At 40.3% G+C, this 12,117-nt stretch overlaps 1 protein-coding gene across 5 annotated transcripts in view; it reads left to right on the top strand.

Moving 5' to 3' along the window:
* The first annotated feature begins 1,464 nt into the window (after positions 1–1,464).
* The window catches only part of LOC111584601 (carnitine O-palmitoyltransferase 1, liver isoform-like), a 16,559-nt gene continuing 5,906 nt past the window's right edge, over positions 1,465–12,117 (top strand). The window contains exons 1-10 of one of the 5 annotated variants that reach the window (XM_055004435.1): positions 1,479–1,619; positions 3,004–3,094; positions 5,105–5,269; positions 6,777–6,916; positions 8,317–8,488; positions 9,341–9,442; positions 9,719–9,856; positions 10,076–10,153; positions 10,473–10,580; positions 11,729–11,813. In XM_055004435.1, coding sequence (XP_054860410.1) covers positions 3,080–3,094; positions 5,105–5,269; positions 6,777–6,916; positions 8,317–8,488; positions 9,341–9,442; positions 9,719–9,856; positions 10,076–10,153; positions 10,473–10,580; positions 11,729–11,813 — 1,003 coding nt within the window. In that variant the 5' untranslated portion in view covers positions 1,479–1,619; positions 3,004–3,079. Of the gene's footprint in view, positions 1,620–3,003; positions 3,095–4,544; positions 4,653–5,104; positions 5,270–6,776; positions 6,917–8,316; positions 8,489–9,340; positions 9,443–9,718; positions 9,857–10,075; positions 10,154–10,472; positions 10,581–11,103; positions 11,192–11,728; positions 11,814–12,117 lie in introns of all 5 variants that reach the window. The other 4 variants (XM_055004436.1, XM_055004434.1, XM_023293770.3 and 1 more) reach the window with 4 other exon arrangements.

Here is a 12,117-nt window from a genome sequence, read left to right as displayed (position 1 = left end):
TACCAAGGCTCTAACTAAGACTACAATTGAAGTGTTTTTATTTGAAGAAAAACAAAACAGCACTATAACGCAATACAAACACTCTCTTCCACTTTCTTCTAAATGGCCAGACCTCTCATCTGACCCACAACAAATAAATACAAACATACACTATTTACAAATACACTGCGCAAGTTCACAACATAAGTCAACTCAAGGTGCTGCACATAAGGCGAAGACCTTACAATATAATATAGAGAGAAACCCAACACATTTAAAGATCGCCTTTAAACAGCTCTTTGGTGACTCTGGGAGGAAAAAAAAAACAGATCAGTGAGGTGGTGATCTGTATCAACCAGTTGGGGTGAGGATGAAATGGAGAGAAAAACAACAGCAGAGAGAAAACAGAAACCAAATTCCTAAAGAGGCGAAATGTCCATTGCTGGAGAAAATAAAGAATATTCACAAGTTTCTGGTTTTTTTTCATTTAAATGTTTTATTATATTTTTTTCCTGAAATCCAACCTGAATCCTTGAGTTGGAATTAGGACAATCCTATTTTTTTGCGTCACAAGTCACCTAGTCAGTGGCAGAGCTAAGAGGTAGACATACTGAAGTCTGGCCACCCTCAGCTACACAAACTAAAATAGTGAAGCCCACCATAATGCTACATTCATAAAACTGGAGTTAAAACTACAAACTACTATTTTGTTTGGCAAAACTTTATTGCAGAATCGTTTTTCCATAACCACTGTTCCCTTACAGATACACAGACTGATGTGACTTTTTTGTCTCAAGCAGTTTTCCAAATTGAAACAAAAAAAATTAGAAGACATCAGTTTCTGTGGCACCACAGTGTGAGTAATGGTCTCAGCTTGACCATTTCTATAAAAGCGGCCTGGCACCAGTACTGATCCCAGTCCTGCTAAAAAAAATGTTTTAAACAACACGCACTAAAGGTTTGACCCTGATCAAAATGAATAAAATTCAAGATTTCATTATTTATAAGCGTGTCATTTTGATGAATAAAAACTCATTATTTATTAACTTTTTCTCTCTTTTTTTGTGTTGCTACTACTTTGACAGCAGCAAAAATGTTAGATAACTTTCACACTTTCACATATCACAGGATTTGGTTTTTAAAATTAGTTTGGGTTGAAATTAATAGATAAGTCTCCATTTGACTTTTGTAAAATATCTACATCAACTAGCCCCAAAGCAGCCATCTTTAGATCAGCAAGATGATTCTAATACAGCTATTTTAAAGATTAGCATAGCTTCTAGCATCTAAGAAAAGACCTGTACTTGAAATATCTAGTGGCCAGAAGGGGCAATTGTGGTGGAGGGGTAACTTACTCCGGGTCTACCCTACTTCTGGGCCCAGTATCACACCTTCGCCCTCAGGCATCGCTACCTTCGCACGGTTGTTTGATTTCCGACGGCCTCTGAAGGCAGCATCAGCTCATCCATGTGAGCATCACTAGTACAGTCGGGAGGAGGAAGAGGGGGAGGAAGAGGTGGAGGAGGAGGGTCTACCGACGCTACAGAAGCAGACACCGGGAGCCCGAGCGACGTCAGAAGTTCACAGTCGGTTCCTGCTTTTCTGGATTCTGGAGATTTCGGCGTCGTAAACAACAACAGGTTCGTTAACGGGCTGCTGACGGTGAAGTGTTGCGTTGAAGTGAGCACACTAACGGTCGCCTCTCCGCCGGAGCGTCAACGCTCTGTTTGTGTGTCGCTGACTACACACTGGGCTGGGCGCTGGGCTAACCAGCACTAGCAGCGGCAGCTAGCGCTCACATTCAGACCTGCTCTGGTTTGTTTAAACGTCAGCTAGCGTTAATTAACATTCACCAGCTGTCAGTGGAGCATGACAGCTAGCATTAGCTCTCAGTTGTAAAATAAATCAACAATACGTCGAGGTGAAGAACCCAATATGTAGCTGAGTTCTGCTGCTGAATCAAATTTTATCTTGTGTCATGACTGAACAATACATATCTTCGTGCTTATTTTTTTGTTTGTTTTAAAATTGTGCTAGCTAGCTATAACAACCCCTGTTGTAGAATCCTGTGTGCTGTACATAGTGTCTCCACAGTTGTTTGCTGTGTTTGTTGACATTATGTTCTGCCATATGCCCTAAATAATCAATGGTTAAATGTTCCAATGGAGTTTACACATTAGCTACTTCCACCCCTACGTTTTCTCCTTGTGTAATGCAGTAACATGCACAGCCCTGCCTGGCAATGAATAGCGTACAGGGTTTTATGCAAACTTTGTCTGTACTTGAAATGTCTGTGTGTGAAGGATTTACTACTCAGCATAATAATACATGCTACATTGTTTGGTTTATGAGTGACTTGTGCAAGCTTAGGCTGTGTTGACTTACCTGTGTTCACCCTTGTATTCCTCCAGTGATGGAGAATATATAACTGTCCATGACAGAGTTATAAACTTTTTCCATAAACCAGTTGAAAGCTTCTCTGATCTCAAAGCGCCATAAAGTCGGACAAAGATGAATTTTCTACTACAGTGGATGTCAGGCTTGTGAGAGATTACCATTACTGTTACATAAAGCCCTTAGTGTTGTAAAACCTAATTTAAGAGAGCCAGTGATAGTGATCACGTCTGAGAATTAATTAAAAGTAGTATAGGATAGGAGGGATAATTAAAATGGATTACTTTATTGTCTTTATCATTCTTCAAATTAGCTTTGTCTGACAATGCTATCAGCTTGAAATGAGAACGTCCACCAATGTCCACAGCAGCCAGCCTTGACTATTACTGTTTGTCAGTGATTTGGATTGTGCTGGATATCTGTGAGTTTTTAGTGGAGTCAAACATGAAAATAACATAAAAGATGCAGTACTAGCTGTGCTGAAATATGGCAGTGTTTTGTTTCTTATTTGCTGTGATTGCTGCAACAGTGTGAGCATGGACACAGGTTAACAGCAACATCACTGTTAATTGTTACTGTTATTGGAGGTGCACATCACGTTATTTTCCATTTTTCTTTGTTCCTTATCAGGTAAACAAGCAGGGAAAGCCTTGTCAAGATAAGATGAGATAAGGCAGAGCTTCCTGAAACACCGAGAATACACCTGATGCTGCATGGTCCAGTAACTCTTAACTCTTTGTTTATCCGCTCAGTTATTCTGTCGCAACTGGTTATATTCCTTCACGTGAAAATGCTGCAAAACAGATGTTCAGTGGAATTTTCATACAAGCTTTAAACATGCATACAATGATTAGATTCACAGGGAAAAAACATCTAAATTTACAAGTGACTTTTTAGGAGTTTAATGACTGGAGAGAGATGTTAATGATTCAGACTTTTGGTGTGTGCGCTCTGCTAGGTGAGCTACTGTGCAGCCCCGTGCATTGGATATTCTTATGCTCATCCACACTTCATATATTCTCCTGACACTCTAGTGGTCAATATTCCTCACTTGTGTTTACCTCTTACTTAGTTTACACAAGCCCTGCCTTCCTCTGTTCCTCCTGTGAAACTACTGTCTAATGTTGATCTGCTGTGTTTACTGTCTGGTACATTTCCAAAGACCACAAGTTTTTTTTCCTATATCGAGCATATCAAAATAAGCGGTTGTGTGAGTTGTTTTTACTTTACCATGCATAGCCGACTATCTCCTTATCTATCAGTCTTATAAATGATACCTGTAGCTTTAGCAAATATTCCACTAGGGCAGTCTTTCTTTAAAATAAAACTGCTAAAGAGAGGTGAACTCTTAGTGAATTGGAATCAAAGTTGCAGAGATGCAAAGGATTATCAGTGTAGATTGGGCTCACAGAACGTTTAATCATCAAAGCGATCTTGATAACCTCTTGAGGGACCAGCATGTCACAATAAGGGCTCTTCCATTGTGTACGTGGTCAAAGCTAAACTGAGCAGGTGTGTTGTGTGTGTGTTGGCACTGAAAGAAAGGGGCTGAAGTAACTAAGGGTGGAATTTAACTCAGAGCTTTATCTGCCTGATCTGACATGAAGATCAGAACCCCAATGGGACCTGGGGACGATGAGGAAATTGTGTGTGTGTGTGTGTTTTTGCCATTTTTAGATACACAATAAGAGCAGATGTAGCCTCTGCAGGGGTGCAGTCCAGTGTCACAGTGACTGAACCTCGGGGCATTATCCATAGCCTATTTGTGGAGGAAAATCAATTCTCTTTGTGAAGAGAAGCAGTAATTGCCTTAAACAAAAAGACCCAATCACATCAGCAGCCATTCAGCGCTTTCCCATCAAACTCTATCAATTCCAAGCTGACTTAGCATTTAAAAGGAATCATAAATAATGTGCTCCTTTTGAGCTTTTCTTAAAAATGCTTATGCATTTGATGGATGTGGGCATACAAGTGCACATTTTGCAATTCATCATCAGTTTGATGAATCATCTGTACGTCCCTTCCCAGCATTTGCTCCCACCTTCAGGGCTCAGACTCCCATCAGCTGCTGCAAGAAATGTGATCACAGTTCGCAAAGCATAAGGCATGTCGCTGTGAGCTTTTCATATTGTTTGCATGTGTTTTTTTTCTTGTTGATGGCTTGCATGCAGTTCTCGTCAGCCTGTTATGAAGTGGGTCAATTCATGGTATAGAAAAACAGCTGCCCATGTGCCCTTCGTTGTAATCTGCCCTGGGGATAGCAACATGTCATAGTCAAGGTATTGTCACAAGTGTTTTGTGTTGTTTTTTTCTCCCACAAATGGAAATGAACATCAAAGTAATAGCAGTTAAGCTAAGATTCATGGTCATGCAGATGATATAATTTGCTTTTGTTACAGAAAATGTATTTAAGGAAGACTTTTAATAAGTCATTCACAGTCATGTGAAGCTTGTATGCAAATCCTGCATATTTGTATTGTCAAAAATCCACACAAGAAATTTAAATATGTTTGTCCTCTGTGTGAGTTTTATTCAGATGTTAGCAACCATCACTGAAGATGTTAAATATTTGTGCATGATTTCCATTTTCACTGGTTTCTCCATATATGGATTAGGTGCAACTTTTTTGAAAGCAGCTTGTTCAGTTCCTGTGCTTTAGGCTGTTGGCTGACTCTTTTAAATTGCCAGTTGAAGCAAACCTTTCCTCTCTTTCACTATGCCTCCACTTCAGGTCGTCTCATCGTGTGAAGTCAACATGGCAGAAGCCCACCAGGCGGTGGCCTTCCAGTTCACGGTCACCCCAGATGGCATCGATCTGCAGCTGTCCCACCAGGCCCTCACTGAGATCTACCTCTCTGGTGTGCGTTCCTGGAAGAAACGTATCATCAGACTCAAGGTATCTCAACCCTGCTTTGTTTGCTTTTGCTTCGCCTGTCTACCAAAACCATCTGTAATAACCACAGCCTCGCTTATGGTGTTCCTCCTCCTTGTTTTTACTGCTTTTCCCCATCTCTGTATGTTAACACTTGGACCTGTGCCACAGATACATGCTGAGGGATCTTTCCTTTCCTTTCTTCTATTTGCCTCTGCATTTTACGATTTTAGTGTTGAATTACTGCTTATTTTACTTAGTTTTCAAGTTTTAAGGTGTAAGTTTGTAGACAGGAGGGGAGTGACAGTACACACATATGTTATACGTTTTTGGTGCAGCGAAAACAAGAAATACACATTATGCTGCTTTTTTACTTGTTTTTCCCCTTTTTTAACTAAACACTGGCTGACTCAACAGTCTATGGTTGTGTCTTTCTTAAAATGGTCTGTTAATACTGCTACAACTGGCTGCATCGTACCTTAAAAAATGTGAAATTTACAAAAGTAAATCAAAGAAATATTCCCTTAAATAAGCAGAAATATAAATGAATGAAGGTGCAGCATTTAGAAAATTAACTGTGTTGTATTGTACTTCTGGTCAACAGCAGATGCTTTGGATGAGTTGTGGACAACTATGGGTTGTGTTTGCTTCTCATCTACATTTCAGACAGGAAATCTGAAATGTAGATGCGAGAGAACTTTGCAATGGGGCTCGATTATTTTCAGCATGTATTTAAAACTCGTGTGAGTGCAGTCGTATATCTGCTGCTTTTAAAACACCTATGGCGTTTGTTAGCGCTTTCACCCGGTCTGAATTAGAGCCCAGTTTGCACAACGCTCACTTTTTTTTCTTGTACTATTGATACTCACATTGTCACGTAGAACAAGCTACATACCTTATCGCAGCTGAAAATACCGGCATGTAGCTTTCATACAGTCTGCCTATCTTTGTCTAACATCACTGTGGTTAACTGAGAAACTGTCATGTTTACAAACCGCAAACTTTAATGACAGTAGAGCTCCAGTTGGTCTGTGTACACATGCATACTGAACAGAAAGGCCTGTTTACAGTACAAATATTTGTGTCATTACACCTTTTGTAGAAATTGAAGCAAGCTAAATGCAACAGTTGTCTTTTAAAAGTTTTAAGGTAGTCTCTGAACTGTGGTCTTTAAATTACAAATAACATACAATTTAAAATGTTGTGTATCTGTCAGTGAGGTCTTTGCCATCATAATGTGTCGGCTTCACCATCAATCAATAATAAATGCTAATAAATACTCATTTTGATGCTACTTTCCATCACTCATGTCACTCAGTGCAGTCAAGCAGTAATGTTTTTGTATAAACATTTTATACTCGCATGAGGTTGATGTCCAGCACTGAGCTAAACGCAAACAGAACATTCAGAATTGAGCTTTTACATGTAATTTATTGCCTTTTTATTGTTTTATCACAGTACATGTCAGTGTATTGACTGGGAGACAGGAAGAATGACATTTAAATGAATGTGTCCTCTCTCCCATGAACAGAACAGTGTGATAACAGGGGTATATCCTGCTAGTCCTTCGTCCTGGCTCTTTGTGGTGATAGCCATCCTGGCTACTATGTACACTCGCTCTGACCCCTCCATGGGACTCATAGCCAAGATACAGGAGCACCTGCCAGTCAGGTAACACTTCTCATTACTCTCAGAAATGGTAGAGGCAAATGTTTGGATTCACCAGACATTTGCAGGTTCACCCTAACAGATTTATTTTTGTTTTCCGTAGTTTGAGACACAGCAGTATTTCAAAAAGTATTCGGATCCTTTGTTTAATTAAAGTAAGAATGCATCAAAGGAGCTGCCGCGGGAGCCAATCAGAGGCCAGACCATCATCACTCAGCCCCTAGCCCCTCCCATTTTACCAGAGTCTTTGTGTCGTTCTTTATTTTCTGTATGTTGTCACGGATAAAGGAAAGACGGACACCTGCACTGATCACCTGAGAACGCACACCTGTTCGGTTCTACCTGAGAATGGTCACCTGTTTGGTTCCACCTGAACTAATATGTTTTAATTTTTACTTTTTTATACATTTTTGATATTGCTTTAATTTTTTTAGGTTAGAAAATGCTTATTTTACTGCAAAATAATTAAACTAATGTAGTGATCGCAGAGCCAGTTGCTATGACTGAACTGTTGTGCTGCAGTGCACCATGGGAGTTCAGAGTGTTGGTGGTTTACATGTCATTATTGTGGTTTCTATTGGTGTTACAGCGGTATTAGTGTTTGTGTTTTATTATGTTTTTGTGGTTTAGTCAGCCTAGATAGTTTGGTTCAATGTTATGTTGTCAGCACTGTGAGTGTGAAGTGTAGTGAGTTTGATGACTTCCTGCCACATTTTACATAGTAGCGCTTTTCATGTGGGTCAAAATAAAAGCATCTGCCAGTTGCAGAGTGCATTAAAGGCAGATAGCATTTCTTCAGTGCCGTTCTTCAACGCAGCTTGCCACAAAAATAAATATGTAAAATACCTATATAGGTTTTTGTTGAGATGTCAGATCATTTGTATATCTATTGAAATAAAACTATTTGAGAAGTTTAGAGGGAGTAGTAACCGCTCAGAAACATCTAAAATGTGACCCTGACTGAATACTGCTTTTTGAGAGACTTCAGAAACCAAAATGATTGGAAACTAGTGGTTCAGTCCTCAACAACGTGTTGTATTTTAAAATCTTGTTATTTTATGCACTGTGTTAAATCCTCATCTTGAAAGAAAGTAAATCTGTCAGATAATTGTCGAGTAGAAAATACAGCATTTTACTTTGAAATGTTGTGAAGTGGTGGTATAAGGTAGCATAAAATGGAAGTACAAGCACCTAAAATTTGTACTAAAGTACAGTACTTGAATTGATGTACTTACTGTCCACTATGTAGAAACAACTTTAGTAATTTATTATTACAAGTCTCTACCTTCCCTCTTCATGGCAACATCTCAATCTGTTGTACTATTACTTCTTATCTTTTTGATGTCTTCTATTTGCCCTTTTTTATTGTCATTTTGCTCACCATATTTCCCTGTATTTTCCAGCCAGTCGATGAGTACGCAGTGCCAGGCTGTGGTGTCAGCGGTGCTCTTCAGCACCATGCTGTGGCTCTTGCTCATCTTCACCATGCGTTTGTGCCTCAAGCAGCTCCTTTCTTACCACCGCTGGATGTTTGAGCAGCACGGCAAGATGTCCACCACCACCAAAGTCTGGGTGGTCAGTACTTTTCCTAACTTTTTCCATGTGCCACTGTTAACTAACAAGGGTTGTAGTCAACTGAAGAAAAGGGTCGACTGAAATACTACTGAGTCTTGAACCAGTTAAGTGGTTGCAGGGGAAAAAATGACCATAGTGCACTGAATGCCTTCTGCCTGTTAGAGTTATTACCCTAGATGAATAATATAAAACTTGAAAATGTAGGATTTGCAGAAAATTAAATATTTTTAAGCTAGCTATTTTATCCTCAAATGCTAACAATAGAATCAGAGCACTTGATCACATTTATTTGATTTCTGAAAATAGAACTGTATCAGCCGGGGATCCCAGCTCAGGAATGTGACACAAACAAATTAGTCGACTGTTTTTAGATGGTATGCCATCTTGGTTGCTAAGCTGTGATATGCAAACTTCTGTTTGCAAAGTTTACACTTGACTTTTTGGCCATCTGTTTAAGCAAAATAAAAGCCACACTGACAAACTCTTTGACACAATGCCAGTTTTTTTCAGGCTGACTGTGAGTTGATGCTAAATAAGTTCAACCTATTAGTCTCCATTAGGTTGAGCAAGTTCAAAGATGTGAAAATGCAGAGGTGTTCTTAGGTAGTCGGTAGTCTATCTATCTATCTGTCTATCTGTCTATCTGTCTGTCTGTCTGTCTGTCTGTCCGTCCGTCCGTCCGTCCGTCCGTCCGTCTATCGTAAAATGCATCCTCACTGAAATAAAATACAAGTACATGATATGATTTTTTCATAAATTAGCTGGTGAAATAATAAAACCAGAAATTTCATGTCTCATAGACGTTTCCCGTTTTACAGTTTGAGTGTGCATATGTTTGTGTGTCTTTGCCAGGCTCTGGTGCGGATCTTTTCTGGCAGGAAGCCTCTGCTCTACAGCTACCAGGGTTCATTGCCAAACCTCCCTGTGCCCACCGTCAAGGACACAGTCAAGAGGGTGAGATGTCACATGAAGCAGCGGAAATGACAACATGCAGCTTACCGACTGTAAAACAGATGGATGTTTTCTCACAATCATCACTTATTGTCTGAGTTGTTTATCTGCCTGATAATTAGTAAAAAAAATATTAGCCAGCTATAGCTCTAAAGTGAGAGTTATTCAACAGAGGAGCGGGGTAGAGATTTGGTTGTAGTATTCACATTACCAACTTTGGGTTTTTGTTAATTAATTGATTTGCAAACCTTTGATATTTCTGTGTTTTTTTCTTCTTAGTATTTGGATTCAGTACGCCCACTGATGGATGATACAGAGTATGAACGCATGACCAAGCTGGCTGCAGAGTTTGAGAGCAATCTTGGTAACCGCCTGCAGTGGTACCTCAAACTCAAAGCTCTCTGGGCCGCAAACTATGTAAGTGGTTATCCACAATGCCCTGGTTAAGTGCAGCTACTTAAATGTCCAAAGCACAGCGACTGACAGAAAATCTAAAATTCCATTAACAATGTATATCTTTGTGAGTTTTTGTGCTTTGAATTATTTATCCTGTGTGAATATGTGATTGATGCGACTGCCGCTTGGCTGCAATATAAGCTTTCTCACTTTCTCGCTGGTTTTTTTAATATGTTTTAGGTTAGCGACTGGTGGGAGGAATATGTGTATCTACGAGGACGAAGCCCAATTATGGTTAACAGTAACTACTATGGCATGGTAGGAAAATCTCACTGTATTTATTTTATCTCTAAAAGATTTCTAAAGTAGCAGGGTGTAGCTGTCTCTTTGGATTAGCTAGCATTATTATAGTGGACAGACAACTGCATTAGTTTTAATTACATGGTGAGAGAGTGCACATACATAAAGATTTTGTTGTCATCAGCTGGTTGTTTTGCACATAGAGCAGAGAAATGTTGTTATGGTTCATTACAATCTGTCAAATGATATAAATTAGGTGTTTGGTCGATTCTCGGCTCCGATAATCACTTCTGCGTTTACTCTCTGTGACATCTCATATCTGCTGTTCTCTCTCCAGGACTTCTTATATGTGACTCCAACTCCCATCCAGGCAGCCAGAGCAGGCAACAGCATCCACGCATTCTTCCTGTACCGCCGCAAACTCAACAGAGAAGAGATTAAGCCTGTGAGTTCAGCCACCGGTCCACCCGTGCTTCAGTCTTGGCAACAGATGACCTGTCTCACATTTTGAGATGTTGGGATATTTCAGTGTGGGACCTCAATGTATTATATTACTGCTAAATAATGTCTATGTTATGCTGGATGTATGAGGCCATCGGTATGTGTTGTGATTGTGATTTGACTGTGTGACATCCATCCATCCATCCATCCATCCATCCATCCATCCATCCATCCATCCATCCATCCATCCATCCATCCATCCATCCATCCATCATCATCATGTTTTTGTGAAGACATTTCCCTTGTGTTCTCATACCACGCTCATCTCTCACCCCTTCCTTTTGCTCCCCCTTCAATCTCTCTTTTGCTTCCTTGATTTCTTTTCATTTGCCTTCCTCTTTTCCTCTCACTCTCTTAAAAACACCCCCCTGCCTTTTTTCTTTTGCTTGACTCTGCATTTTGTCTGCTGCCCTTTTCCATCCCTCTCCCCATGCCCTCGCCTTCGCCTTCTCCTCTCCGTTTCCCAGAGTCGTATACCCGGCATTGCTATTCCTCTGTGTGCAGCTCAATGTGAGAGGATATTCAACACCACACGCATTCCTGGAGAGGAGACCGGTAAAGAGACTGACTTGGACACACACATAGACACACACAGTGCAGACGTATGGTGGATGATAGTGTCTGAACATAAGCAGTTAAACGCCCCAGTTTCTGCCTTCGTAGTGAGCGTTGCTACCACACCACTCAGTCAGTGAAGATGAGGCATACTGAAGGTGTCTGAACCCTCCAGAGTTTGTCGAATACAGAATTGTGTGAAAGTGAGAGCTGTATGTGTTTGTGTGCGGTTCAAGCGAGGCGTCTGTGATTCACTGAGTCACAGTGTGTCTGCTGTACAGCTCATCCTGCCATCTCTCATCTGCCTCCTCTCGCCTGCTGGTCTCGTCTCAGGTCTGTCTGGGTTTCTGGAAAGGGTCTGTGTTTAACTAACATCTATTTTCTTCTGCCCACACATTTTGTTTTCTCATCTTTCCTTCTTCTCTCCCTTTGTCCCTTTTGTGTTTCATCCCGGCACTTTGTTTATTTCCTCTCTTGCTTTCCTGTACTTTCCTGTGTTTGTTTTTGCACCGGCCCGTCCTTCTTTTTCCCACTCAGTGGTTGTTGAGGTCTGCAGTTCCTTGCTGTTCCTATCAGTTTGAGCGGATGTTTGACACTTGTCGAATCCCTGGAACACTAACAGGTAGTATTTGTATTCTTACACTGCTGGCCAACTGTAGTATTAGATCAGTATAAGTAATGTGCTGAACGTCTTTATTGTGTGTAAGAAAGAAAGAAAATCAATGCCTCAAACACAGCAACTCTTCCTCACCTGTGATATTAACGACCTAATATCTTGATAGTTATTTTTTCGATAGATTGCAGCACTGATCGTTACTCAAATATCCCACAGTGTGTCTCCGTTTCTGCATTTGTTAAATAAAACTTCACTGTCACAGGTGTGCTTAGGCTTGTTCAACACAAAACTATTCTATAGAGCTGTGTTG

The sequence above is a fragment of the Amphiprion ocellaris genome, chromosome 18 (genome assembly GCF_022539595.1).
Source record: "Amphiprion ocellaris isolate individual 3 ecotype Okinawa chromosome 18, ASM2253959v1, whole genome shotgun sequence".
In the NCBI taxonomy this organism is placed as follows: domain Eukaryota; kingdom Metazoa; phylum Chordata; class Actinopteri; family Pomacentridae; genus Amphiprion; species Amphiprion ocellaris.
This window is presented reverse-complemented; position numbering and strand designations above follow the sequence as displayed.